Source organism: Microtus pennsylvanicus, chromosome 1 (genome assembly GCF_037038515.1).
Source record: "Microtus pennsylvanicus isolate mMicPen1 chromosome 1, mMicPen1.hap1, whole genome shotgun sequence".
In the NCBI taxonomy this organism is placed as follows: Eukaryota; Metazoa; Chordata; class Mammalia; order Rodentia; family Cricetidae; genus Microtus; species Microtus pennsylvanicus.
Window position 1 is genome coordinate 174,373,413 of NC_134579.1, and position 16,972 is coordinate 174,390,384.

Below are 16,972 nucleotides of genomic sequence, written 5' to 3' on the forward strand. Positions count from 1 at the left end.
TTGTAAGATGATCAACTGAACAACCTTGAAAAACTTGGTTGCATTCTCTGTACCCTAATTTCCTCATCTGCATGTTTAGAACTAAGATCACCTTTCCCATCTGAAATTATAGAAAAATCTTACTAACTTCCTGATTTGTTCTATGTTTGTTTCTTCATATATTATACAGTGATAATAAAAATGTAGTAACATAAGATTATTGTAAATTTAAATAATCTAGGATATGTAATTGATTATTGTAAAAAATATTAATATGTGAAGGACATTTTTGTCATGCTTCGTACATGTTGACCACTCAAAAGCATTACTTAGTATTGAAAAATACTATGATAATTAAGAAAATTGTATAATTTTTTCTTCTAGGTAAATAAATATGGACAATAAAGGTGAACATTTACTTAACTTCAGAGGCTATAACTTTGAAAGGTCTTTAGTTAAAATGAACATAGTGGAAAACATGGACAATCAGGAAATTAGAGATGATGATGTCTTCATAGTCACATACCCGAAATCTGGTGAGTGGCATAAATAGGCCATATGGAATTTGTTTTTGTTTTTTTGTTGTTTGTTTATTTTGTTTGTTTTTTCAAGTCAGGGTTTCTCTGTCGTGTAGGATCCTGTCCTGGAATTTACTGTTGTAGACAAGGCTGGCCTCAAACTTACAGAGATCCATCTGCCTCTGCCTCCCAAGTGCTGGGGTTAAAGTTGGGCTCCATCACCACCCTGTATATTGGTTTGATAATAAGTGTAAACATTCTACTTTCCACACACTGTCATTTTAATAATATTAGTTTCTTTTCTCACTGCTGCACCAGAATACATCATCATGTTGAAGAAGAAGTCCCAATGGCAGCTGAAGGTTCCTTGTCAACTTCCATCTGCAGTCCAACTTGACGAACTTAATCTAGATAACCCCTCATAGGAGTCCAATGATTTGTCTCCATGAATATCCTAAATTCCATCAGACATCAGTATCTGTAATCACAGCAAATTATACTTTAGAACAATGTATGGTCAAAAAGTAAATAAATCACAAGTCTCTATGGATAAGAACACTTGCCATGTATATATTGTAATTTATTGTGGAAAAATGCTGGAGAGTGCGAATCAAATATGAAGCCAGCAACAGCTTATTGGTAAATGATGACATGTTTCCGTAGCCTGTTGAACAGGTCTGATAATGAAAAACCTTTTCTGTAAAAGATACATGCTTTATTATGTAGAGACTTTATCTCAGACAATGATTAAATTTCCAATGCATGCAATTCAGTTGTCAAGATTACCAAGACAGTTGTAATGTACTTAAAATTCTTAAAAATAGTAAAAAAAAAGAAAGTCTTAAAGCAGTGAGGCTTCCTAGAAGTGTAGAAGCCTTGAGGTTTGTGAAGCTAATCAGGACAAGCAAGCACAACCACTCCCGTTTGACTCCTGTTTTCTGTTGGACATGAAGATGAACTGAAGTTACTTTTGTAAAGGTACTTCTTCTTCAGCAGAAGGTGAAACTTACAAGTCTTAGTGTAAGTTTTTTCAGTGGTTAACACAGACTACATAGTAAAGCTATAGGTGTTAAGATTAACATCCCCACCCCACCCCCACTGTCCATGTAAATAATAAGATTTTGTATCCATATTTAAACATTTCAGTAAATAAGGATGCATTGCAAAAATTGTTTGTATCAAATCCTACTTTGCTTTCTGTCTTTGTGATGTTTAATGTGCTACAAAACTTGGAGGACCCTGTAAGGCAGTCCCTGGTTCACTGTAGATAATAACTATATAACTCAGATGCTGATGAGATGCTGGGTGCTTCTGGAGGTCTTCAGAAAGACTGAAATAGGCGATGAGTGTTCATATTGTGACACACAGGATATTGGCACATTCATTGTCAGAAACCCTGGAGTCTGGGATGTCTTGGCATGATCAGCTCTTTCCAGATTTCAGGCACTGCTTCATATGGTGCACCATAACTCCTCACTGGGAGTAGTGACTGGTTGATCCAATATATACCACTACCAGTGAATTATCTGGAATCCCATTAATTATTATGGATTAATCAAATCTATACTGCCACCAATGAATTATCTGGGATATCCATTAATAATTAAGGCTAAACCTAAGCACGACAGTATTTGATCACATGGCATCCATTCTTAAAAGGAATAAAATTGAAATTTTGCATGTATTTTCCAAATACTTCCATTGTATGACGATCTAATAGTCCAGAGACCAAATGTCAATAACACTGAAATCTTTGGTTTCTTCTTTCTACAGGTGTGCTATGATCAATTACTAGGAATATGGCAAGAAGTATTTGAGAGTATAAAGCAAGATAAGGAGTAGAAAATGGAAATATTAATTCTATTAGTATTTTTCAGTTCTAAAATATAAGCAAATAATGAAGTAATTTCCAAAATGAGTCAGTGTTGCCCGTAAACAGAAATAAAGTGGCATTCTGTAATCTGCCATATATCTTATGAAAATTAATAAATAAGCTAGAAGGCTCCAAACAGAAAAAAACTGTCAGCGAGACAGAAATGCCACTATCTCTGGTCTGATCTGACCACACTGTATGTATCTTCATGTAGTAATACTGCATTTTACCTGTCAATATCTGCAAATGTTATATGTCAATAGTAGTTAAATATTAATGAAAGGAATCAACATGAAGCATAGAACTCACAGACACTACAAGAATCATCTGGATTATCACTATCATCTTTGTAAGTGAGAAAGGAACAAAGAGTTGTAGAGTTCAGCCTTACTGACTTGAGTGTTCAAAGCAGAAAAAGCGAAATGAAAAAGGGGCATGTCTAAGCATCCCTGGGGTGCTAAAGGAAAAGAGAGCTCCAAATTATTTGTAAAACAGATACATTACTGTTGGTATTCATTATTAAAAACCTACTTCAGCATTGAAAACGGGATTGTTATTTGTTCTTACAGGTACCATCTGGACACAACAGATCCTCAGCCTGATTTATTTTGAGGGCCACAGGAACAACACTGAAAACATCCAAACCACAAACAGAGTACTATTCTTTGAGTACAATATTCGTAATGTGGACTTTGCCAAAAGGCCATCGCCTCGTATCTTTTCTACCCACCTCCCGTATTATTTAGTGCCAAAAGTTTTCAAGAACAAAAAAGTCAAAGTATGTCATAGAGTTTAGTGACTTACTCTACCCATGGAATGCTTTCTTTAAGTACTGAATAATTAGTCTATTCCAGTATTTTGCCACTGTGATGCAGCTGCTATGAACAATCATGAGTGTCTCCTGGTACTCTCCCAGCAGCTTCCCTAGAACCCACACCCATGAATAGAGCTGCAGAGCCACAGTGACCAGAGTTCTCCACTTACAAAGGTGGTGCAGTATTTCTGAAGAAAGTGTATTTGTCTTTTCTTGCAGAAATGCACAATAGATGACTTCTTAGTGTTTCCCTAGTAACTTGACATATCAGACTTTTAGATGTTTATCAACATGGCAGCTAGGAAAAGGTGTCTCAAATGTATGTTAACTTGCATCCTCATCCTCATAATGGGAGTGCCAATGTTGGATGTTTATTGGCCATCATGATGTTTGACTGTGTGAAAAGAGTCTATCATTAGCCCAATGTTTAATTACATTCTTCTGGTCAGTTTGTTTTCTATAACTTCTAGATACGAATCTATTTTTAGCTCATCCTCATTGCTTTTCTCATGTGGGTTTTCATCAGCAACATTCTTAATTTTAGTGTTATCAAACATTGATTTTTCTTGCTATTTTTTCATATTATTATTAAAAATTACTTTTCATCCTTATATACCAGCCCCAGTTCCCCCTCTATCCTCTTTCCCTGTCCTCCACCTATCCCATCCTCATTCTCCATCCACTTCTCAGAGGTAGTAAGACCTTCCTTCAGAAATCAACAAGGTCTGGAATACTAACTTGAGGAAGGAGCAAGCCTCTACCCTTGATCCTAAGTAAGGTATCCCACTATAGGGAACAGACTCCAAAAAGCAGATTCATGTACCTGGGATAGGCCCTGTTGCTACTTCCAGGGGCCCCTCCAACAGATCAAACCACATAACTGTCACTTACATGTAGAGAATCTAGTTCAGTCCCATGCAGGTTTCTCATCTGTCAGTCAACAGTCCCTGAGCTCGCACTAGACTGACATGAGCTAAATGTCCTTCTCCATGTCTTTTGATTAATTTTAGTTTAAAATCTATTTTGTTAAACATTAGGATAGTTACATACACTTGCTTCTTTGGCCCATTTGCTTGGAAAATCCTTTCCTAACCTTTACTCTGAGGGAATCACTGTTTTTGTGGTTGAGGTGTGTTTCTTTCGTACAGCAATGGATGGGTCCTGTTTTTGTATTTATTATGATACCCTGTCTCTTTTCATAACTGAATTGAGACCATTCATATTAAGAGATATTAATGAACAGTGATTGTTAATTGCTGTCCTGTTTGACTTTGGTGGTGGTGGGCGTGTTTGTATGCTTCCCTTCTTTGGGGCTTGCTGATATGAGGTTACCTGTTACCTGTGGTTTTTGTGGGTACAGCTAGCTTCCTTTGTTTGGAGTTTTCTTTTAGTACTTTCTGTAGGGCTGGACTTGTGGCTAGTTATTGTTCAAATCTGGCTTTGTCATGGAATATCTTGTTTTCTCTACCTATCGTGATTGAGAAATTTGCTGCATATACCAGCCTGGGCTGGCATACATGATCTCTTAGTGTCTGCATAATATCTGCCAATGACCTCTTTGCTTTCAGATTTTCTATTGAGAAGTCTGGAGTAATTTTGATAGTTCAGCCTTAATATGATACTTGTCCTTTTTCCTTTGCAGGTCTTAGTATAATTTCTTTATTATGTATGTTTAGTGTTTTGATTAATACATGACAAGGGGAATTTTGGGGGGGTTGTGCTAAGAATTTGTTAGATTTAACATTTTCTTTGACCTATGAATCAATTTCCTTTCTTGTGTCTTCAGTGCCTGAGATTCCCTCTTCCATCTCTGATGGAGGAAGGTCATTGGTTAAATAAAAAGAAACTGCTTGGCCCTCATTGGTTAGAAGATAGGTGGGAGGAGTAAACAGAACAGAACGCTGGGAGGAAGAGGAAGTAAGCTCAGACTCGACAGCTCTCCTCTCGGGAGCAGACGCCTCAGAGAGACGCCATGCTCCCGGCTCCTGGGCAGACACACGATGAAGCTCCGACCCAGGATGGACGTAAGCTAGAATCTTCCCAGTAAGCGCACCTAGCTGTGCTACATAGAATATTAGAAATGGGCTAGTCCAGGTGCAAGAGTTAGCGTAGAAGAGGCTAGATAGAAATGGGCCAAGCAGTGATTAAATGAATACAGTTTGTGTGTTGTTATTTCAGGGCAAAAGCTAGCCGAGCAGGCGGCTGGGGTGTTGGGGACGCAGCCCCGCCGCTCCTATTACTACACATCTCTTTCATACTATTGTCTAAGCTTGCACCTGTAGTTCCTGTTCATTTACACTGTTTTTCCACATCCAGAATTCCCTCAGTTTGTGTTTTCTGTATTGCCTCTATTTGAAATTCCAAGTCTTGGACTGTTTCTTTCACTTGTCTGGTTGTTCTTTCATGGTATTCTTTACTTTTTTTAAAAAAAGGATTTATTGATTTCTTCCAGGTTATTGTTTTCTTTTTCCTCCATTTCTTTAAGGGAACTTTTCATTTCCTCTTTAAGGGCCTCTATCATTTTCAGAAAGTTATATTTAAGGTCATTTTCTTCTGCTTCATCTGTGTGTTGGGATATTCGGACTTGGTTGTTGTAGAACCACTCATTTCTGGTGATGCCCTGTTGCTCTTTATGTTGTATTATTCTTACACTGCTTTCTACCCATCTTTTCCTCTAATTGGTACAAGTGGGTTCTGTAGTTCTGGTGGTTGCTCTTCCTCCAGCTGCAGTTCGGGCCTTTTTCTCTGGGTGCAGTTTGGGCCTGTGGAGTTTCTGTCCCTTCATGTGTAGGTCAGCCAGTGGGTCCTGCAGCAAGGGATGGTTGATGGGAGAGATAACTGCTGCCTGATTCCTGGGGGTTCTGTGGTTTGCGAAAGTGCAGAGTATAGGGCCTAGAGAGCAGGGCTTTCCAGCCAAGATATCTGATACTCACCTGTTTCTTCTGGTGCAGGTGGGGTCTGTGGGGCCTGTCCTATTTTTCTTTTAAATAAATTCACATTTGAAAAAAGTTTCCTTGCGTTAAGCCTAGAGATACAATCTCTGGGTTTTAGTTTTCCTTTCTTATTCTATTCCTCATGCCCTTACTTTATTTCCCTTATGAGAGTATTTCATGTAGCCAAAGCTGGCATGGGCTCTTCCTCCTGCCCTAGATACCCAGGTGCTAATGTTGTGGACAGACACCCACAGATTATTGCTTCTATGTATGAGTTTTTATCCTACTTATGCTCTTAACTCATGTTTACATTATTTTTCTGAAAGATATGAAGGAAAAGCTCATTTGTATTTGAAGATTATAAATAGATTACTAGTTATTTCATTATGATTATTAGTTTTTTGTTTTCAGATTTATCTTTTTTTATATCACATAATATCTATCAATTGACTCTCATGAGTAATGAATTTTACTTTTAAATTTTTAATTAAAAATTTTATATATTATGATCACATAAGACAAATTATTGTTCAAATGTTTATGAACATTAAAAATAATATTGCTTTTTGAGAATTGAGCTACATTCTTTTTAATTAAATTAATTTTTATTTCTCTTAAAAAAACAAGCTATCTTTTTTCTTTATACATACCAATCCAAGTTACTACTTCCTCTTTATCTCACATTCCTCCACATACCCCTGCACTCCACCTCCCCAAACCACTCTTCACAGAGGGTAAAGCACATTGATTTGGGGAAGGTCCAAGGCCCTCCCACTATATCTAGGCTGAGCAAGGAATCCATTTAATAAGAATAGGTTCCCAAAAAGTCAGGACAAGCAGTAGGGATAAATCCTGTTGCCACTGCCAGTGATCCCATAGACTGCCCAAGCCATGTAACAGTCACCCACATTCAGAGGGACTGGTTTGGATCTATGCTTGTTCCTTCCAGGTCCAGCTGAAGTTGCTGAGCTCCCATTACATCAGGTAGACTGTTTCAGTGGGAGTACACATCATGATCTTGCACTCTTTTTGAACTACATCCTTAAACATGAAATGCAATAGAGAAAGGTTGTTTATTATAGTTCTCTTTGAAATACCAAAATATAAATAAATAGCCATTTAACTTTCTACAGCTCAAAGACTAGAAGAAATAATTATGCTTGTTGTCACTATTGAATACCATGAAATTGTATTTAAAAACTTATAAGCATAACCAAGATTTGCTTAAAGAAATAATTCCATAATTCTATCTGCAGATTCTTTATATCTACAGAAACCCGAAAGATGTTTTGACCTCCTACTTTCATTTTTCAAATTTGTTGTGTCAACCTGAAGCCTCAAATACATTAGAAACATTTATGCAAGCGTTTCTAGATGGAAGAGGTAAGTACTAATTCATCGACCCAGAATGAAATTAATTACACAAAAGGAACCAGTAAACCAAATTCTTAGACTTACAGTACATAATTTAAAGAGTGGAGCATGGCACTTCTTTTTAGAAAGAACAAGAAAAAAATACCAGAACAACAACAACAACAAAACAATACCAGACAAACAAAAAACACATAGAACTTATCTCTAGTGACAATTGGTTGTCAACTCTATGCGCTAACAACTGAGTTTTCTTTGTTTATGCACCACTTGAGGATTTTCAGGATTACAAAGGCATGTCATTTGGGAACTATTTTGGTTTACAGATATTCTATCAATTCCTTCCAACTAGTGGCAAAGATAATATAATCCATTCTGTCAGAGAAGATGCTAAGGGTTATTGTATGTTTTGCATGAGCCTGTGTATGGCTTTATAATGAAGCTCTGGAATTGTACATTCTACTACATAGGTGGATTAATTAAGGCAAGAGGCTCATCACTAAGGCAGAAGTTTCTGTCCTACGTGGAACCATAGTCATTCAGTCCACCCCCACCAAAAAAACACAGAGGCTTATACTAATTACATAAACAGTTTGTCCTATTAGCTCAGACTTATTATTAACTAGCTCTTACAACTTAAATTAATCCATAATTTTTCTATATGTTTAACTACATGATTTGTTACCTTTTCTGAGTGCAGCATTTTCATCTTGCCTCCTCTGTTTGATGACTATCTCTGCTTTTCCCCTTCCTAGAATTCTCCTAGTGTGGTCACCCCACCTATACTTCCTGCCTGGATGTTGGCCAATCAGCATTGTATTAAACCAAAACATGTAACCAATCTTTATAGGTACAAGAGCATTATCTTGCTTGTAAGATGATATTCAGGTTCTGTACCACTGCAGACAGTGAATAAGAAAAAAACAGAGACATATGACCTCTGTGGAGAAGTAGGAAAAAGAACCAGTGTGCCTTAAAGCCACCTGCAACCTCAGGCCCTTTATTTCTCAATTATTTCTTTTATAATCCTGAACAAACATTATATAGACTGGTTTCTATGAATGTCAGGTAATTGTTTCATCAAACCACTAAACATTTTAAATAGGGATATGAATATCCATTTCAGGCCATCTGTTTTATTTCTAAAAGTTTCAAGCCAGAAAAGGAGGCACAGAGTTTCTTGTCCACTACATGGACACACAGCTTGGCATTCTCACTTGTTACTTTTCTCCCCAGTGGTAGGAAGCAATTGGTTTGACCACATAAGAGGCTGGTATGAACACAGACATGACTTCAATATTATGTTTCTGAGCTATGAAGATATGAAGAAGGTAAGATGAGGCAGTTGTATTTTTAAATGATTTCTTTTACACCACACTTCTCTTGGTTGAAAATACATTCTTCCTGTTATCTTCATACTTTAATTCTTTTTGGGCCTTTTGTTGGAGATGATTCCTAATGTCCAACCTCTGCCTCATTCACTGCACTCCCCCATACTCTATTCTCCATGTAAACTCATCTTTTGTGATCCCTTTTTATGCAACCACCTGTGTCAAATGCAACCCCAAAACTTCATAGCGCCAATGGATTTATAATTAAAAACTTTATTATTACATGTTAGTTTCATCCATTAGTGGTAACTGATGTTATATTCTTGCCTATGAATAGGGTGTGCATTGATCTTATCTTGCCATGCTTCTTGCATTGTCATTCTTTCTTTCCCCAATACCCTCCCCAATTACTATTAAACACAATTCTACTTTAAGGTTGACTTTTTAGTTTCAACATATAAACGAACACAAGAAATTTGCCTCATTTTCTGGCTTATTTACTTAACCTGATGTCCTGAACTTCATACATTTTACTGTAGATGACGGAATTACATTTTATTTTTATTTCTGAATAATCATCTATTTTATGTACTGTATACATCATATATCATAAATTCTTTACTCCTCCATCTGTTGATGGGACACTAGACAAAGTACATGTTGAAGATGTATAGGAATAACACTAGATAACAGTAAGATTTTGAACGGTGATTTCATTTCCTTTGGCTATATACTCAGGGAGTCTATAGTCACTACTAAAGGCCAGCAAACAACAGTGAGGCATGTAACTACTATAAAATGTGGACAATTATAGCCACACCATAATTTAACCAATGGAACAAGTTCTCCCTTTTTGAAAAAATAATCTTGGAGTATCTTGAAGATGAATCTATAGAATATTTTTGAATGTTCATAAGTAAACAGTACCTTAACATGCTGTATAAATCAAAGAAAATGAGTTAAAATTCACCAGATTCAGGTTCTTATTGACATATTGATTGACAAAAATAAGTGAATTACCTCTCTGTGACACGCTTCAAAACAAGAGTAAAGAAGGACTTACCTTTTTATAGAGTTTATGCACTAACAAAGAAGGCAAATAGTCAAAAAGCAAATACCCAAATTAAAAAAATCCTTGTGTGTGTTGGTTGGAGGCATGGCAACGTGTGTAAAGGGACTTCCAATGTGAGCCTGAAACTCATATTAAATCATCATAACCTCCATAAAGGTGGAAGGCCAGAAATAACTCCATAAATTTGTCTTCTGAGCTCCACCCATGCACCATGGCACTGGTTCCTGTCTTGCAGCAAACACATTGCACACAGACACACACACACACACACACACACACACACACACACACACCTACACACTGTGATTTTTAAATTTTTAGAGATTTTAGACTAGAAAGTGTAGTTATTAAAGAAATGCCAAATAAAATGTTAATATTCATATAAAGGTTTCTACAATAAGTGAAGATAATGGCTTTTCTGGGGGGAAAAGAACATGGGATTTTCAAGTTAATATATATGAATTAACAAAAAAGAAATGGCTAAAAGCAAAACACAAGACGGAATTTTTATGAACAAATACAGTACCTAGAACCAAGTAGGAAAAGGACTTGAACATCAAAGGTGTAGGGCTAGGAGACAAGAAACTAGTATGTGAGACCAAAGTCAGGACTGCACAAAATATGTGCGTCATGCTAATGATTATTCCTAAAGTGGTGAAGAGACTTTAAGAATTATAAAAATCCACAGCAATGGAAAAAATAATATCTTTGAAATATCATTCCCTATCAAGAGTTTAAAACTGAAAATGGTAAATGTAAGTAGACCAGTTAAAGATGAGGATTTACCCACTGACTATTCTCACACATCATGCCCATAATTATAACTGAAGTTATTTTTAAAGAGAGAGAAAACTCCCAATATACTCAAGTAATTATATTTGCAACAAAGTTAAGATACTTTTGGTGTCTTCCTTGTCCACTGCTGTGAAATGACTTTGTAATTTTTGTCTAAATCTTCATGCTTGCTTCTCCACTGATTATCACACCAAGACAATAAACACCAGTTAATTTCAGATGAGTTTGGTTATTCACTGACTTAGAAGTGCCATCTCTAGGAACTTCATGACTATACAGAAACATTTCTGCTTTCCTTTCTCAAGAACAGTGTAGTAATAAGGGTGACGGGGCTGCGTCCCCAACACCCCAGCCGCCTGCTCGGCTAGCTTTACCCAAAATAATTACATGGAAACTGTATTCTTTTAAACACTGCCTGACCCATTAGTTCTAGCCCTTACTGGCTAATTCTGATATACCGATCAACCCATCTCTAATAATCTGTGAGCACCAGTCTTACCGGGAAGATTCTAGGTCGGAGCTTCATCGCGTGTGTCTGCCCGGGAGTGGGGCATGGCGTCTCTGCTGAGTCTGAGCTCACTTCCTCTTCCTCCCGGCATTCTGTTCTGTTTACTCCACCTACCTATGTCCTAACCAATAAAATGGGCCAAGGCAGTTCCTTTATTAGCCAATGACCTTCCTCCATCAGAACAGAGCAATGGATAGAATGCAGACTATGTTAAAAGATTCCTATTGATGGGACAAAAGTATGGGTATAGCAAAAAGTCATCCTCATTGATGAGGACAGTCATTGTTTGGAGAAAAGATGAGGCTTACTACTAGGAGGAGATACATTTGGTGGGCATCTAAAATAACCTACATATTTCAGTTACCTAAATATATGTTCGAATTATGATTCATGTCCTAATAACTCTTGAACTGAATGCTTGTCTTTTCTTCATGTATTTTCCTTTAAAATGTAAACACAAACAAGTAAAAGAATCTAGATATTTTAATTTACCTGAAAAGACATCAGAATCCACTTAATGGCAAATCCTCAAAGGATGTGAAGGACTTGATTTTTCCTTCCTATATGTGTTTATTTTTCCTTTGTATGTTCCAAATGGTCGAAGTCTACAGTAAAGAATTGCATCTGTATTATGTGCCTCACTGTAGTAGACACTGAAGACTGAAGATGGAGGAAATCAGAAAGGGGTTCCTATATTTATATGAAAAACAGTTTGCTCTTTCATAAAATGTGCCTTAGAATTATGAACAGAGAAAGGTGGGGCATTGAGGAAATGTCTCATTTGCTGAGAAACTATCCTGTACAAAAAAAAAAAAAAATGAAAGTCACAGGAGTCTAATGACTTGTATCACATTCAAAACTCCCTATTTTGTTTTTGTTAACTTGTTAGTTTTATTGAGATAGCATCTCAGTATGTAATTCTAGCTTGTCTAAAACTCTTTATTTAGACCAATGTAGCCTTGAACTTATAGAGATCCAGCTGCTTCTGCCTCCTAAATCCTGGAATTAAAGTGGTGTGTCACCTTACCAAAGGCAGGCATAGTTCTTCATACAGGGGCCAACATCTTTGTCTTTCCATTCTGTATCATTCTGAGAGTTAATTTGCTCCTACCCCTGGCTCCAAGTTTGATTTTTCTGAGTTCATCTGAGTTGAAGCTTGTACTAAAATTATTCACGGAGATTTACATTTTTTTAAAATTAAAGACAGTCTGTTGTTCTTAATTGCTTTTTATTTATATATATATAATATTATATAATATATAATTATATATAATATATATTATATTATATTATATATATATATTAGAGTATTGGGTTCAGGCAGTTTAAGTTTTTGTCTTTTACCTCCTTGTGAAAATTATTTCCAATAATTCCATCGTTGGCAGCATCTAGAGTTCTCTTATCTTTTCTTTCTTTCTTTCAGCTGCATTGCTCTATTTTTCATGTTATTTCTGCTCCTGGTTTTGTGGTCAGTCATTGTGCATCAAAGCCATTTGTGGAAATCACTTAGCATTAGGATCCTATTATTTTATTCATCACAACATACTAAGTTCCTTTCACAATTGGCCACAGACAAAGATGGAGATTAACACACTCAAGTCATCTTAGCAGTGTACTAAACCATCTGATCCCCAGCTGCAAACACATCTCTGTTTTTGTATTAAATGTATAGACTCCTCAAAAGCCCAGCTTTCATTAAATATGAATGGAATTTTAAGCTTCTCTTAATCAATATTTATTTTTAAATCTACAAATAAAACCCATGTGTTCATTCTTATTTATTATTTTTGTTCGTGAATTGGGGGAAGTGCTTCTTCATCATGAAGAATGTTGCAACTTCTCTGGGAAAAATTAATTTTTCATAAGCAACTACTACATTCATACTCAGGCTATTAACCCCAATTGCACTCTTAATTATGATTTATAATCTATTACATGAAATGTGCCATTTGACCATCCTGACTTTTTATGTAACCATTTGTCACTTCCGCTATCCAATTTCCTTTTGGCAAGCTGAACCCTAGGACTATTAAACCATAACTCATTATTATTCTTTTCTCTGTCCTGAAAATTACCACGCTATGTTCTTCCTGTATTAATTTCTTTAAGCTTAGTACTTGGAATGAGTAGAGACATGCAGTTGTATTTTTATTGACTTACTTTACTTACTGTGATGTCCTCTATGTCATCAAGGCTTATTGCATCATATATCAGAATTCCTTCTCTCTGTCTGAATGTCCCATTGCATTTATGTTCTATAGTCTACATAAGTTTGGCTTGATTCCACATTTTAGCTGTTGTGCATACTGATGCTATGAATATAGAGGTACAAATCCTTCATATATTTTGGTTTCAATTGTTTGGAGTCAGAAGTGAAAGCCATTAGTGGAGTTGTTGGATCGTACAGTGATCCTGATTTTGTTTTGTGAAACAAGCATCATAGGTTTCCCTTCACAAATGAACCACTTTATATTTTTACCAGCAGCTGGTGTATGAGGGTCTTCTGTCTATGTGTTACTTTCATTGGTTAATTAAAGAGACTGCCCTGGCCTAGTTGATAGGGCGAACTCAGATAGGCAGGAAAAACAGAACAGAATTCTGGGAGGAAGAAAAGAGAGTCAGAGAGAGCCACAATCGAGCCAGCCACCAGATGAGACATGCTGAATCTTTCCTGTTAAGCCATGACCTTGTGGTGAATACAGACTGTTAGAAATGGGCTGAATCAAGATGTAAGAATTAGCGAAGAAGAGGCTAGAACTAATGGGCCAGGCAGTGTTTAAATGAGTACAATTTGTGTGTTGTTATTTCGGGATATAAGCTAGCTGCATGCCAGGAATGCAGCCCGCTTTTTTATTACAAGCAGCAACCGTGCTTATGATTTTCTTTAATTTGTTAAGAAATAGTCATTGTAATAGAACACAAGATGTGTGCTCTTCTTGTCGGTTTCTACTTCCCAAATGACTAGTGATACAGAACAGTTTTCTCCTGTGTTTAATGGTTCTAGACTTCCTTTGAGGATAGTTTATTTAAAGTTTTAGTTAAGTTAATTTTGTTGTTGTTGATTTCTGAGGGTAATGCTGTATCAGATAAATGACATATTGTTCCCATTCTATAGGTGATCTTTTCACTTCATTGAATCTGTCTCCTTTTACATAGGTGTTACTACATTTAGTATAATCAATTTAATAAGCATTTTTTTTTCTGCTATTTGTACTTCTAGGGACATATTACAGACACCGCTGTGAAATCCTATGCTGTAAATCATTCCCTTTAAGTCTCTCTAAGAGTATCGTAGTTTAGGCCCTTGTTTTTATGTTTGGCCAATTTTCATTGGTTTGAAATACACTGTAATTCTTTGTTCTGTTAATTTATGGATATCTGATTTATCCAAGAACATTTTTTAAAATGAATAATCATTTTCATTTAACATTTTTGGCAGTAATATCAAAAAACCTTTTTAGCATTATTATCTAGAGATTATTTCGGGGAAGTCTATTCTGTCCTAATGGTTCATTTTTATATTCAAGTCATTACCACAGTGTTAGAATCACCAAGACAATAAAATGCTTCTTTATGGGTAGAGAAGGTTCAGTAGGTAAAGGGGTTTCCTGCCATTCCTGATCAGCTAACTGCAATCCTTGGGGAACACATGGTTGAAGAAGATAACTCGCTCCTATGAGGTGTCAAAATCATATGACTTTTACACAGATTTTCTTTTCTTCATTTTTTTTCTTTGCAGAAAAAAAAACACAGCAATTTTGTTATAGACTACATACAATTTGTGGATTGGTTTGTATAGCTTCTTTAAAATAACTGTCCTCAGCTGGGCAGTGGTTGCACACTCTTTAATCCCAGTACTCAGGAGGCAGAGGCAAGGTATCTCTGTGTGTTCAAGGCCAGCCTGGTCTACAGAGTGAGATCCAGGACAGGCTCCAAAACTTCAGAGAAATCCTGTCTTTAAAAAAAAGCCAAATAAATAAACAAATAATACATACATACATAAATATATAAATAAATAAATAAATAACTGTACTCCAATTCATGAGTGTAGGAATGATGTGTTTCTGTTTCTTTTTCTTTCATTGATCTTTTGTTGGTTTCAATGGACTTGTCTCTAAACTTTTCTGCATTTATTATTAAGTTTTTTACTCTTACCACTTCAAAGTTCATGTATTTTTATCTTACGTCAGCATTACTCATCACTAGTATTTATAATTTCAAGTAATATTTGTGTGTTGATTTCATTTATATATTACAGATTTGTAAAATCTCACTGTTTTAGCAGATTCTTTGCTTTCCCTCGTTTTTGTTTTACATATGATGTCATATTGCTGTCCATTTTACAGAGAAGTTTTTATTTCTTTACCTATAATTTAGATGCTATGTTTCTCTTTCTTGACTAAATAATCTGCCTATTATTTTCCAGTAATATGTTAAATGAAAGTATTAAAATCTGAAGGATTGCAGAGATCAGATAATAATGATCATATTGTTCTCAACCAACTTTGTTTCTAGTCAAAAATATTGAATGCACAGTGATTTGCATGGAGTTACTTGGGTTCTTCAGCTCATGAATTGATGCTTTTATTTAACAATGATATTGAGATGAGTGTAGTAGCTCCTACCCCTAATCCTAGTCCGTGGGACATTATGAAAGGAAGACCATCCTAACTTTGAGAGCAGCCTAGACGAATACTGAATTCCAAACCAGCTTAGACTTACAGAGTCTCAAAAGAACTGTGTTTTATTAATGGTTTATTCTGTATCAATGACAATAAATAATAATTTCAGTTTTTCTTTGCCCTGTTTCTATGATTATTTCATGTGTTGAGCAATCTTTGCAATCCAAATGTAAATCTACCTGTTTATGATACACACTGGGCTGTAACTCACACCTCCATTGAAAGGTCAGTAACTTCTCAACCCATGACTTTTTCAGAACCTAAGTGGCTCAGTAGTTAAAATCTGCAGTTTTCTGGAGAAAGAACTCAGTGACAAAGATGTGGATTCTGTTGTGAGACAAGCTACATTTCAGAATATGAAATCTGACCCACGAGCAAATTATGACGATGTTATAAAAAAGAATATTTGGACAAGAAATGATCAGGGAATGTTTTTCCGCAAAGGTAAAATTTACTAGTCTGTAGTAGCAAAACAATGGCAATGGGTTTCTGATCCTACTGCATGCACTGGCTTTGTGGGAGCCTAGGCAGTTTGAATGCTCAACTTGCTAGACCTGGATGGAGGTGGGGGTTCTTTGGACTTCCCACAGGACAGGGAACCCTGATTGCTTTTCAGGCTGAGGAGGGGGGGACTTAATTGGGGGGGAGAGGGAAATGGGAGGCAGTGGCGGGGAAGAGACAGAAATTTTTAATAAATAAATAAATTAAAAAAAATTGTTGAGTGTTCCCTGGAGTACTTTGGAGAAATAATATGTGTTTTAAAAGTATTTCTCCAGGTAATGACATTTGGAAGCATCAAGCATTTTAATTGACAAGAGACCTTGAAGTGTTTGTAGTAGTTTCAGTAAAAAAAAAAATCTGATAATTTCACTTACTTTATAAATATGCCTTTTCTTCCCTTCAGTCCACACAACTCCTTTTTAAAAGAATGTCAGAAGTCTTGTCCTAGGAAATAGATGGCTTAGAAGTTAGGACTCTAATTCATCTTATGCTATTGTTTTGGGGGATTTTTTGTTTTGTTTTTGTCTTGTTTTGTTGGATTTGTGTGTGTGTGTGTGTGTGTGTGTGTGTGTGTGTGTGTTGTATGTGTCTGAGA

At 36.1% G+C, this 16,972-nt stretch overlaps 1 protein-coding gene across 2 annotated transcripts in view; it reads left to right on the forward strand.

The window, feature by feature from the left end:
- Positions 1–16,972, forward strand: part of LOC142833851 (amine sulfotransferase-like) — a 150,385-nt gene that overhangs the window by 22,260 nt on the left and 111,153 nt on the right. For both annotated transcript variants that reach the window (XR_012907458.1, XM_075945698.1), the window contains exons 2-6: positions 364–515; positions 2,940–3,148; positions 7,374–7,500; positions 8,725–8,819; positions 16,134–16,320. Coding sequence is in view for 1 of the 2 variants with exons in the window: in XM_075945698.1 (XP_075801813.1) it covers positions 374–515; positions 2,940–3,148; positions 7,374–7,500; positions 8,725–8,819; positions 16,134–16,320 (760 nt within the window). In the remaining variant the exon portion in view is untranslated. The remainder of the gene's footprint in view (positions 1–363; positions 516–2,939; positions 3,149–7,373; positions 7,501–8,724; positions 8,820–16,133; positions 16,321–16,972) is intronic.